A 13,023-nucleotide genomic window follows, 5' to 3' on the forward strand; every position below is an offset into this window, starting at 1 on the left:
AAAAAAAATACTGTACTAGTAAGAATGAATTAATCGTTGTTTTAAATAAAAAAGTGAAAAAACTTTTTTTCTTCTCCTTTCAGATCAGTGGATAGCGGGATAAATCAGAAGAAGCACATCCTACCCCCACAAGCACCCCCTTACCCCTCGTTCTTTTCAGCAGAGCGCTTGCAAATCGGTGTCTAAGTACGCCCTGGGAGCCTGGGGGGCACCTTCCTCTTTGCTCTGCCTCCGAGAGCATGAGTGAGTGTGTGTGAGTGTGTGTGTGTGTGTGTGTGTGTGTGTGTGTATGCTTCTTGCTTTCGCCCTCTTTCTCCCTCTCAGCCTATGCTAGACAGAGAGAGAGAGAGGGAAGAGAGAGAGAGGGAAGAGAGAGAGAGAGAGAGAGAGAGAGAGAGAGAGAGAGAGAGAGAGAGAGAGAGAGAGAGAGAGAGAGAGAGAGAGAGAGAGAGAGAGAGAGAGAGAGAGAGAGAGAGAGAGAGAGAGAGAGAGAGAGAGAAGAGAAGGAAGAGAGAGAGGAGAGAGGGAAGAGAGAGAGCGAGAGCGAGCGAGCGAGCGAGAGAGAACGAGCTGTGAGCTCGGCTGCTGCCGCTGCTGCCCTTTGATCCCTGCATTAGTGTTAGGGGCTTGGAGACACACAGAGAGCGGCCATAGACACCGCCGCACCAGGACTCATTATCTACCCCACACATAACACACACAAGCATAGGACCCACACATACACACACAGAGACACCACTAAGCAGATCCATTGAAGAATATATACGATCGGGGACAAGCCAGGTGCACGACCAAAAAAAAAAAAGGGGGGGGGAAGGTTGGAAAGGAAAAAAAAAAGAAAGAAAAGAAGAAAACCCCTCTTCTGGCTTCAGGAGACCAGCTTCAACCCACTGCCCAGGGCTGCGAGAAGGGATTCCCCCTGCTCTGCTCTCTCCCGGCTCCCCGCCTGCCTCGCCTGCCGCTGCTCGGGTCTGCCTCGGTGCCCCCACGGGGGTTTTACTTGATCTCCCATTACCCAAGGAGGAGAATGTGAGAAAAGGGGGAAAATGCCCAGGAGGAAGCAGGAGCAGCCCAAGCGCCTTCCCTCACGTAAGTCATCCCTTCCCCACCTCCTCTCGTGCCATTTTCTCGGCCCCCCCCCCCTCTGCAGCCTCCTCCGTTGTTTTCTGCATTAGTTTAGGGTTACAGAGGTGAAGCTGACAAAGACACAGCCTGGGTTATTCCTCTCTTAGGTCTGTGCTGAGGCAGCCATGTTGGTGATGATCAGCCCTGTGCCCTTTCTATTCTCTCTCTTTTTTTCTTTCTCTCGCCCCCCTCTTTTTTTTTCCCCTGGTGATCGTGTTCTCTCCTCCCCCCCTTTCCCTTCTCTCTGCCCCTCCTGGCTCCGGGTAGCGGGTGGGAGGGGGCAAGAGCAGGAAGAGGGAGCCCTGTGGATGCCGGAGGGGGGGGTTATTCTTTCTTGGGGGTGGGAAAGGTTGGAGTCATTAAAAAAAAATTCCTAGTGTCTCTCCCCGGTGCCCAGGGGCGCGGGGTGCTGGGGCAGGGCGGAGCACAGAGGGGGGCAGGGGGCAGGGATGGCGCTGGGGGGGGATGCCTGGCTCGGGGTGTGTGGGGGGGCAGCAGCGCGGTCGGTCTTGTCTGGTACAGAATCAATCGCGAGGTCCGTCTCCGGCTAAAGGTTGCGCCTGGGTTGGTCGGCCCAGGAGCCGCGGGCGGCGGCAGCAGGAGGAGGAGAAGGAGGAGGAGGAAGAAGGGAGTCAGGGGGAGGGCGAGGCGGCGAGCGGCTGAAGAGGGTGTGGGGGCACCCCGCGCACACATAGACACACACCCCGATGGGGCGGCTGCTGCCACCGCTGTTGCGGTGTGTGGTGGAGGTGGAGGTGGCGGGGGTGGGTGTGGGTGCCTAGGTTTGGAGGGGGGGCCACTACTGCCGCCGCCGCTGCTGCAGGGCACAGAGGTCTGACTGGTGCCAGGGGTGAAGGTGGTAAGGGACTAGCGGATGGTGGGCGCAGCCTGAGGAACTGGAGGAGGCGAACCGAGTGGATCGTGGCATGCGAGGTCCCTGCAGAGCAGAGCCGAGTGGAAGGAGGAGGGAAAGAGGGGAGGGGAGCCGAGCCGAGGGAGGCAGGGATCCTGGCCGCAATAAAATGCAGGGTCAGTCGGATCAGACTGAGCCAGCCTAGAGTCGGGCTTTTAGTGCTACCCCCCCCCCCAGATTAGAGCAGAGTCCAGGACTAAAGTGCATCACAATCTCTAGCGCCTGCAGGCAAGGCAGCCACACTCCTCTCTCTGACACGACCTGGTCCCCCTTCCCCTCCTCCACCCGGCGCCCCCTCCCGCCCTTCCTCCCCCTCCTCTTTTCTTTGAAACACTGTTAACTTCCCCCTACTCGCACCCCTCCATCCACTGCTTTCTCTTCTTCCCAACTTACCACCCCCCCCCATCTTTCTTGGCTTTTGCATTTAAGTGCTAGGAGATGCTAAAAGTGAAGGAGGGAGAAGCAACTAAAAATATCCCCCCCGGGGCGGCCGCCGGGCTTCGTGAATGTAGGGAAGGAGGGGGCAGGGGAAAAGGCGTGGGGCGGGGTGAGTGGGAGGGAGGGGAGGAGGGGACTCGGGAGGAGCCGAAGGGAGGGGTTCAGGGGGAAGAGGAAGGGTCATTTGTGCCCTCCTTCCCCCTTGCCCCCACCAACCCCTCAGGGCAGAGCGCGGGTTCGCTGCCCTTGCCTGCCCAGCCCGGAGCTCGGAGAAGAACCGGGCCGAGCCCCAGTGCCTATGTGTCAGAGAGACGTGGTCGGTCACCTGAAGTTCATGGAGGGTGGGGGAAGGGTTAAGGTTATGGTGTCTCGAGCTCAGGCTGAGTGTATGTGTGCGTGTGTGTGTATTTCCGCTGCAGACTGGGAGTGCGATCGATCACCTCCTCGCGAACCAGTTGTGTTGGTGTCTAAAGGGGGAAAAGGGGGTGGGGTGAAAGCTGCTGCCCCGTCTGCCGGGCGCGCCCCCTCCCCCGGCCCGGCCCTGCTCTGCTCCGCCCTCCCGGACCCCGGGCCACCCAGGCCAAAGCCGGAGTGGCGAGAAATCGCACTAGCGGCCAGCCAGCCCAGTCGCTCCACAAATATTTCTCTTTCTTTCTCCTTCCCGGTACGCCGGAGTCGGCGCACAGGGCTCGGGTTGTGCTTTTTTCTCCCCCCTTCCTTGAAAAAAAAAATAAATAAAATTGCCCCTGTGCAGTCCTTTCTTCGTCTGCCCGCTAGAGGTTCTGAGTATAATATCACATATGTCATATATATGCACATAAAACTCAACCCACAGGCAGCCGTGTGTGTGTGTGTGTGTGTGTGTGTGTGTGTGTGTAGGAAAATTCGGCGTGTGCATATTTCTGTGCACTGGGTAAGAGGAGAGAGAGAGAAAGAGAGTTTTGTTGGCGTGCACTCATTCCTCGCAGAGAACTTGCAGCAGCAGCGACGGCAGCCAGAGTGCAGGGAAGTGTGTTTGCACATGGCTGCCTTTCTCCAGTTCACCACAGTTTTTAAGGAATGGGTGGGAGGGTGTGTGGGTGTCTCTAGGTGGGAGGGAGGAGAGTTTTAATCCTTGTCCCTGAGAAGTCCAGGGCTTTGGTCTTCCTTGCAAACTTCCCACTTGCTTGTTAACTTCGGAAGCTTTTATTAACTTGTGTGTGAATAAAAAGATGGGAGGGGGGAGAATTTGGTCTCCCCCACTCCCTGTTTTTGAGGGGGGTTAGAAGGAGGGTGGAAGAGGAGAAGAGATTTGTCTGTTTCTCCTGTGACAGAGCTGGAAAGCCAACACACATTTCTGTGTGTGGAGCATTCAGGCAGCTGCAGACTGCCCCGCTAGTGACCTTGACCCTGACCCGGTGCGACTACCCTCTCTGTCTCTGTGGACTGAGAGGAAATTCAGTCTCCATTTTAGCTCGCTCACGGTGGGCCTGTCTGCTGTGCATTTGTGGCTGGTGATTGTTAGGTTTTGGGAGCTGCCTCTCGCACCCTGATCCTTAATGAATACTGTTATCCAGTCACTTAGAAAATACTCTCTCCCAGCTCACCTCACCCCTCCCTCTGTGTTAAGAAGCAAACGTTTGCTGAAGTCAGAAGCTGTTACTTTTTGGATGTATTGTAAAAGTTCTTCCAGTTCTTAAAGAGAAGGCTTAATTTGCAAAGCTTTTCTACTTACCTCTGCATGGAATGGGTTTTTGTTGCTACTTTGTCTTAGTGTAGTTTATACACGTTTTAGAAGCAATTTGCTTTTGGACTAAGAGGTATTTCTAGGAGATATTTCTAAGAGGCATTTCTAGATTGTATTCTGCAATTCAGTCTGAATTGTAAAACGTTACTAAGTGTTCAGTGATGCCTGGGAAACTGTTGCAGCGGTGTGGGGATATAATAAATATTGACGTTGGTAAAAATTAGTGTTAATGTGCATTTAATGTGAAATATTGTGATTCTCAGGTCCTTTCCTAATGCTAAAATTGATTCATGGGAGGAGGGAGTAATCTATTTTTTTTAATCCCCTAAGTAAAGAGTTCTTGTGTATTCCATCAAAAGTTAAGGGAAAGTTATTGCCAGCCCACTAATTAAAGCAGTGCTGGTAGAATTTATATACCAAGTTTTCAAGATGTTATTGAGAGAAGCAAAAACTTTCAAATAGATTCTAAATAGAGGGGGCTGAAGGGTTGGGGGGGGTTGCAACTGACCTCAAAGAGCCGTTGTTGATCTTTTTTAGTTAGGAATCACTACTGACCAGTGAGCAAGAAAATCTCAACACAAACAAAAGAAAGAATTAGAACCAGTGAGAAGTCTCCAAAATCTCACCCCCCCCAAATTCCTAAATTGAATTTTAAAAGCCTGACAAGATGAAAAGGTTGTTATTAAGTAAAGAACCATGTTAACAAAAATAGAGTGTTTGAGGCAATTGATTCTAAGCACTTTTCAAATCTTAAAAGTTTGTGTATTATTATTGTTACTTTATCATTCTATTTGTTGTTTGTTTCTATGAACAGATCTAAGGAATCATAGAAATCTCAGAGTTTCGGTCTGGAAAGTTCTCCGAACAAATATTGCATTATTCACTGGTGATCTCTGTCTAGAAGATGACAGGGCTGGAACATGCAGTTTTGGACCGACAGTTTACAAAACTGGATGTGGTCCTTGGAAGCCCAGATTAGTTATCTTTCAGTGAATGTGGACCTGATTCCCTGAATTGGAGTTAGGACTGGCCCTAGACTCCCAGGAATTCCCTTAATCAGGGACCAGCTTCCATATGTTAGATGCCACTCTCATCCAGATCTACACCCATGGGGACTGAGTCTAAGCCATAAGCTTCTGTGATTGGCTCTCTTCTACCTCTTCCCTCCCTCCCCCTAACCTAATTGTTATACTTCTGGTTTATATATTAGGGCAATTATTCACTCCTGGGCTCCTGAAATGACTTGTTTTGGCTTCAGGATATAGGCCTAGCACACCACTGAGAACAAAGTAGGCACCCCCCAAAATTTAATGGTGATTCATTCCTCCTGTTTGTAGAGCATTTGGCAAAACTTACCCGACTGTAGGGTGTTTGGCCTGTCCTTGTTTGGTGGCAGCTTTTAAAAATTCTACTTGGAATAAGTCTGTTTTTCCCTAGGCTAGACTTGGCCTAGAGCAGTAATTGTCCTTTTTTTATATGAATAGAATGCTATTACTGCTAGTGGCATTTCTGTTCTGGGAAAGTTCTTATCTTCTGAGTCTATGGAATTCTCACTTAGGTAGGCTAGGATAGTCTCCTACCTCCCATCTCCAATGGCACACTTAAAAAAAAGCCCATCATCTTGTCATCCTACCTTGAGAATAGAGATTAAAAAAGAAAAAATCCTATATTCAATATGTAGCACAGTGTTTGCCACATAGTAGGCACTTAATACATACATGTTAATTGATTAATAAAGGGAGGGATGAAGCCAGAGGTTTTTTTCCTCCTTACATCCAATAGCATCCATATTTTTTCTTGGCTTGGCACTTTAAAAACTGTTTGGAGTCTGAGGAGCTGAGCTGGGGTTCTAGCTCTAACACAGCTCTGCTCACTGTGTGACCTTGGTCATCTGACCTTTTCTAGCCTCAGTTTCCTCAACTATGATTCTGGAATTCACATTAGCTTTAACTCACACATAAACTTGGATCACTGTTATCTTTATTACTACAGTTTTGTCTAATACCTGTTCCTGGTAGAGAACAAGAAGGAAAAGTTAATTAAAACAATGCAGGTTTTTAAATATTCTTGTGTTGTTTACTCAATCATGGGTACAGGATATATAGTATGCTTTGGGGACTTGACTTCTAAGAGAGCTCTTCTTATCTTTCAAAAGAGCAAAGGCAAATTAGGAGGTAAAAAGACTGTAGAAATAAAATGAGCCCCTATTTATGAATAGAAAGGCATGCCTGTCTGGAGTCCTGACAGTCAGGAAGGCCTGGGTTTGAGTCAGGCCACTGGCTCACAGTATTTGTGCTCCAATGATTTATAATAGTGATTTCATCTCTCACTGGTGCAGACAGCTCTCTAAGATACATATGAGTTCCCCAAACTGATGAAATCACAAGTTTGAAACAAAAACATAAGGAATAAGCTATAGGCACGTAGTACTAGTGAACAGAAACAAACTTTAGTTCTACTTCCTATTTCTTATTTTCCATTCTTGTGGTGTCCAGATTCTAACTGAATGATATTGGCAAGAAATGTTTATTTTGAGTCTTAACAGAGTGAAAATGTGGTGTTGTCTATAGTGATCCCAGTGAACAGCAGCATGGGTTGAGGCACTGGAATGATCTATGGGCTCTCCACCTAAAAGAATATTCATGTTTTCTTTTTAAAAATATAACAGAGATAGCAAAGGATTCAAGATTAAATGAAAGAAGCAGCTCATAGTCACAGCCCTGCTAATACTTCAAAATAGTTTCTAATAAAAAAAAATTGATTTCTAATTTCTTACCTGGTTACTGTCATCACACCCTGACAATCACACTGTTAGTGTGAGTTGACAAGTCTCTCTGTACAAATAATAAATCACACTGGTAAAGTATAAGTTGGACAGCCATAGGCCAGTGCTAAAGCTCATGGTGCCATTTAGGATTTTAGAAGCTTTGAATGACATCTATTAGTAGATTTCCAAGAGAGGCGGAAAAGCTCTGTCTCTAGAGACATGTAAAATTAGATGGATGGTCTGGAAAAAACACCCCACACACCTAAGACCTATCCTGAGTCAATAGGGTGACCAAGCAGGCATTTTCTAAGGTTATAAATTTGTTTAAAATACCAATATGAGTCACTTTAATCTCAGTGTACTTTTCTATCACTCAAGCATATGTTAAACACCTACTATGTGTTTAATCACTGGTGGGCAAGGGGATATCAGTATAAAAGAGAATGAACACATGTCTGTCTGGCTGAGCTGGAGAGCTTAGATGGTTGAGCAGGCTGTGGATGAGATCAGTGCCATGGGTTGAATCCTTATATGGACCAGTTTCACCAAGAGGTCAGTTCTGTTCCTTGTCCAGAGTCTGATTAGTAATCCTGGCTAGCCTAATTGTTCCTTTGGTCACAAAGGAGACCTGATGTGAGGTTGAGTGATAGCTCTGGCCAAAGATTTTCCTACTGGAAAAATCCCAATGACTCTTATCCTTCCAAAGGTGGTCGCTGATGTCGTCTTTGGCTGTAGAGGACCTCCTACTCATAAAAGCCGGCATTTTGTTCTTTAGCTGTGTATGGGGAAATTATTGCAGCTCCTCTCTTTCCAAAAAATCACTCCCCATCTCCTGTTTTCCCCTTGTTTGTATTGAGTTGTTGGGATAGAAGATGGGATAAAATAAACATAACAGGCAGGAGATGATCTATTTGTTCTGAGTAATATATTAGTAATTTTCTGTAATTTAATCAGACCAGATACCAGAACAAGATAATGAGAGGATGACCTACAAAATAGGACTTTTGGGGAGTTAAAGGGTTTCTAACCTGAATTTTTACAGTACCATGCACTGTGGATCAAGGAGCCATATATTTGGTTTTCTACCTTCCATTGAAAATGAGTCTAGACCCAAGCCTCGTTATGATAGTTAATGCCTTGAATCTCTTTAGGATAGCAGCTTAGTTAAGCCTCTCTGGAGTCTCACTCTATTGAGGTGTGTATTTTGTAAATAATGATCCCGTGCCCTGTTTCTGATATGCTATTTTCTGTCACCTAGTTTGCCAGGTGTAGTCCGGTAATTCATACCATTTAGGGCTAAGTGTACAAAACACTTCATGGTGCGTAGAAACTGAAATATCTACTGTCATATTTTATAAGAAAATGATGTGCAAAGGGCAGACTTCAAAAATAGCTAACAGTCCATGATGGACTCAAGTTTTCAGTTTCTCTTTTCTCTCCTTTTTATGGGCAAGCCTGGTATTTTCATCCCATGTTGGTAAATTACATTTTTACGATATTAAAGTATAGTACCCGCCTAGATGCTGGAGGAGAGAGGTCCTGTAAGGTGACTGTTATCATTCCCCAAGGCCTACCTTTTAGGTAGACTTTCTGCAGCTATAATGGCATTTCATAAATTAAAAGCCAGCCTCGGGGCTTGAAACTGATCCTAAGATGCATGTGCACATATTGCTAGATATCTTGTGAAAACAGCCCCCACATACATATACACACCCATGCCGGACTGTATCTAATTTTATAAAATGTACAGTGATACACACCCACCCATGGGTCTGAGATCAGAATGTGGCCTTTTGCAGCTCTGGCCTTTCACAGACTGATTCAGGGTTATATTAAATGCAGCAGATTCTGCCCTTCCTAAAAAGGATATTGTTTGCCAGTCCCCCACCCCTCTTTTAAAAATACTACCACATTGTTGTAGTTCAGGAGTGGACTGACTCTTAAATGACTGGTTAGGGTTATCCAGCCTTTACCTCTCTGTTTTTTTAAGGAAATATTGATTCAGCTTAGTTAAATTTATGAGCTGGGTGGCCAGGACGGAGGTAGATGGGGGGTGGGGAGAGGGCAGTATGTGTCTTCCTATGGGGCTAGGGCTTAAAAAAAAACAGACCCTAAAATAACCTCCCATTCCCTCTGATATTCCCTAGATAGGTTAGATAAGTAGTTAGGAGACACACATACACACCCACAGACAGAGAGACAGAGACAGAGAGAGACAGAGATAGAGACAGAGAGACAGACAGACAGAGATGGACCTAGACACACAGAGAGGAGAGACAGACACAGAGACAGAGATGGAGAGAGAGAGAGAGAGAGAGAGAGAGAGAGAGAGAGAGAGAGAGAGAGAGAGAGAGAGAGAGAGACAGAGACAGAGAGAGACAGAGAGACAGAGAGACAGAGAGAGAGACAGAGAGAGAGATAGTCTTCGAAGATGACCTGAAAGAAGGTCAGAGAGAAAACAATCTTTTCCATGATTGATCAGCACTTTGCTTATCTGGGCTTTTGAAGAAGCAACTGTACTAGTTAGTGGAAGGTGATAAATTTTCTCAAACTATGCAAAGTTTGTCTTAGTGATGTGCTTTGGTGTTACCTCTTTAATTTTTGTAAATGAGTGGGAGAAAGTATCAATTAGGATATTGAGTTCACTCTCCTGGATCCTCTCTGCCAAGTAGCAGGATACTGAAGTAACAATGTAGAACTAACATGCTTTAAGTGCACATTAAGTTTTAATTCAGTGCCATAATCCACTTTGCCATTAGTTTGTAAGTAGTTCTAACCTAGAATGTGGTTTGTGTGCTTGTGTGTATATAGTTTTTTGCTTTTGTGTTTCATTTTTCTTGTATTCCATTAATCTGTCTAATGTGACAATATAGAGTAGATGGGAATAACTAACTATATGACCTTGGGTCAATCACTTTAACCTCTCTGAAACTCAGGCTTTTGCATCAATAAAATGACAGGACTGGACTAGTTATCAAAGCTTTGAGTTTTCTTTCAGCTCTAAACCTATGATCCTAATTCCTTTATAATATCATTGTTGGGATAACTAATTTAATAAAATCTACTAGGTCTGTGATTTAGTAGTTAGGTCCTAGTAAATTTCCTAAAGCAAGCAAAAGTGAAATAATTTGCACAGAATCACACAGCTATTAAGGATCAGAGGCTGTTTTTGAACCCAGGTCTTCCTACCTATTAGAGCATTGAGTTTTACATTGTTCCTGCCTGACACTGTTAATAAATATATACTTTTTTGGCCTACACTTATAATTTCATTATTGGATGTAAAGTCAGTCAGTCTATCGATAAACATTTATTAAATGTCTACTGTCTTCTAGGCCCTGTACTAAGTACCAAGTATACAAAGAAAGGGAAAAGACAGTCTCTGTTTTCAAGAAACTCACTGTCTAATGGGGGAGACAACATGAAAAATACTATGTATAGGCAAGTTATATAAGGGATAAATTGGAAACAATTAATAGAGGGAAGGCATTGGGATTAAGAGATATTGGGAGAGGCTTTCTGTATGAAATGGGAGCTGTGTCTTGAAGGAAACCAGGAAAGCCAAGAGACAAAGATGAGGAAGAACAATTCCAGGCATGGGGAACAGCTAGAGAAAATCCCTGGAGTTGGGAGAAGGAGTATCACAAATGAAGAGCAACAAAAAGGCCAGGGATGTTGGATCCCAGTTTGTGTATATGTGTGTGTGTGTGTGTGTGTGTGTGTGTGTGTGTGTGTGTGGCCATGTTAGGAAGGGCTTTGATCGCCAAATAGAAGATTTTATATTTGTTCCTAGAAGAGATAGGGAGCCTCTGTTCAGAGCCTTCTCTGTTGAGAAGGGAGGCAGATGTCCAGACCAGCAATTTAGAAATATCACTTTGATGGTTGAGTGGAGGATAGACTATAGTGGGGAGAGATTTGTCACAGAGAGACCAACAAGTAGTCTACTGCAGTAGTCTAGGCCTGAGGTGATAAGGGAGCACTTCCAATGTAGAAATTGCCTCCACTAACATTGATCAGCAACTCATCCGAAACGTACAGTTTTAGAGAATTGTCTAGGACACTGAGGATTTTAAGTGCTTTGACCATAATCATACAGCTAGTATGTGTCAGAGACATGTCTTGATCTGAAAGTGGGCCCTCTATCATATTTTTCTGCACTGTCTGTCATATATGGTAGTGTCTGTATATATGTGTATACAGGTTATTCCAAAAGTAGTCTTCATGCAGTTTTAAGCTATTAAAACTATAAATGTGTGTATACATATATAGTGTGCATAGGTATATATGTATACATATATGTACATGTATATATATTATAATACATTTATGAGTACATACATATACATATATACATAATATATACTTATAACTAACTTCCTAATATAAAGTGTTATGATATTCTTTATAAACTAACCATACTATATCAGACTTTTACTCTGTAGCAGTGTTTGGGATGAAATGATTCGACCTCTGGATCCTGTAATAATGATTTAACACAGTTGTAGTATAGCAAGAATGACCCGCTTTCTTTCAGGAAAGGGGTGAAGTCATCACTGGGGCTGTTATATCCAGTACAACATACGTTCTATGACATGGTTCCCAATAGCTCCATGGTTTGGGGTCAGTGGAATTGTGGATATTGATCCTACAAAACCAGACCTTTGCTTCTTGAAAATCCCTTTCCATGGTCCTCTGATGTATTGTGTCTTCTGCCTAGGAGTAAAGCTGTCGCTTCCTAGGTGAAGCATTTGGGTAGAGTAATCTATGAGAACTTGTCCTGCTAGCCAATTGTATTTTGTTTCTCTTGGGGATTTGAGACCAGGATCTTTGACATCAGACCAGGCAAAGGGTAACAAAATGGGTCCATGTCCAATGACACATTCAGGGGTCAGAAATATCTACTCCATGTGGAGAGAACTGCCTTTCTGTAATGGCCTAGAATTATGAGTAGTTTTCTAATCCTTGCTCATTTGGCCCTGCTTGTTAACCCCGAGCAATCCTCTCCGGGCCACAGAAAACAGCTGTCTTTGGTAAGAAACAAATTGTGGCAGAACCAAGGCTTAAATAAGCTTCCCTTTTAATATGCTGCCATAATTCCTCCTTTCTAGTGACAAAGAAACAGCAAATAATATTTTTTTGAGTTCTGATCTGGCCTTAAGAAAAAGGAGAATGAAAATATAGTTAGCTGGTCTCTGACATTTATATGATAAGGGAAATTCCATGAAATAGAAATGCCGCCTAAACTTTGGTGTCTGAATCTACTAGAATTCTGGGAATGAAATCAGAGGGAAGAAGTGGTTGGCAATGAATAAATGAACAAATGAAGAAGTAAAACATTTTCTTTTAATGGGAGAATTGGTGTGCTCCTCTCTATCTATATAGTGAAACGTTAAAGAGACCTGAAGCAGAGATGTCTCATTTATAGAACTGACACATTCCAGTAACCCTGGTGTTGTCATCCTTAATTAGCATTCATTCATTCATTCTGTAAGCATTTGCTAAGCACATACTATGTCCACAGAATTAGTTTTTTGGTTTGTTTGGTTGTCTTTTTTAAAAAAAATGTTTTGGAGAGAGGAAGGAGGAAGTGAGTGTGCATGAACTAAAAAGTATTTGGGAAAGCTTTTTAGAGAAAATAAACTTTAAGCTAGATCTTGAAAGAATTGATAGACTTCAGGTGATACAAAAAAGGAATTTCCAGGCAGAAGGAATGTCATGAGTAAAATGTATTTTAGTAAGATAATAAGAAAGTTGGCCTGGCTTAGATAAAGAGGTTAGGTTGGTGATGGAAATAAAGGAGAAGGATGAAAAAGTGTTTTTGTTTGGGGAAGGGAAGACAGGTTAAGGGGAGAACTTTTATAGAAAAAGTCTTTGGATTTATTTTGATAAGTATCAGGCCACCAGAGCCAGTAGGTTCTTTCATAGTGTTGAAGGTAGTATTTGAGCAAATGAGACCTCCAAATTCAGATCGAGCTGCTCTTTTGATTTTCTTTGGTTATGCTTGGTTGCTGTAAGGGAAGACAGGGCTTGAAGTATAAGTGTGTGAATTTGTGT

General features: G+C 44.3%; 1 protein-coding gene across 4 annotated transcripts in view; it reads left to right on the top strand.

Moving 5' to 3' along the window:
- The first annotated feature begins 371 nt into the window (after positions 1-371).
- Positions 372-13,023, top strand: part of ZNF827 (zinc finger protein 827) — a 253,072-nt gene continuing 240,420 nt past the window's right edge. For all 4 annotated transcript variants that reach the window (XM_020978295.2, XM_020978297.2, XM_020978296.2 and 1 more), the window contains exon 1: positions 372-1,089. In XM_020978295.2, the coding sequence (XP_020833954.1) occupies positions 1,047-1,089 (43 nt within the window). In that variant the 5' untranslated portion in view covers positions 372-1,046. The remainder of the gene's footprint in view (positions 1,090-13,023) is intronic.

The sequence above is a fragment of the Phascolarctos cinereus genome, unplaced genomic scaffold, assembly GCF_003287225.1.
Source record: "Phascolarctos cinereus isolate Bilbo 61053 unplaced genomic scaffold, phaCin_HiC Scaffold_9;HRSCAF=440, whole genome shotgun sequence".
Lineage (NCBI taxonomy): Eukaryota > Metazoa > Chordata > Mammalia > Diprotodontia > Phascolarctidae > Phascolarctos > Phascolarctos cinereus.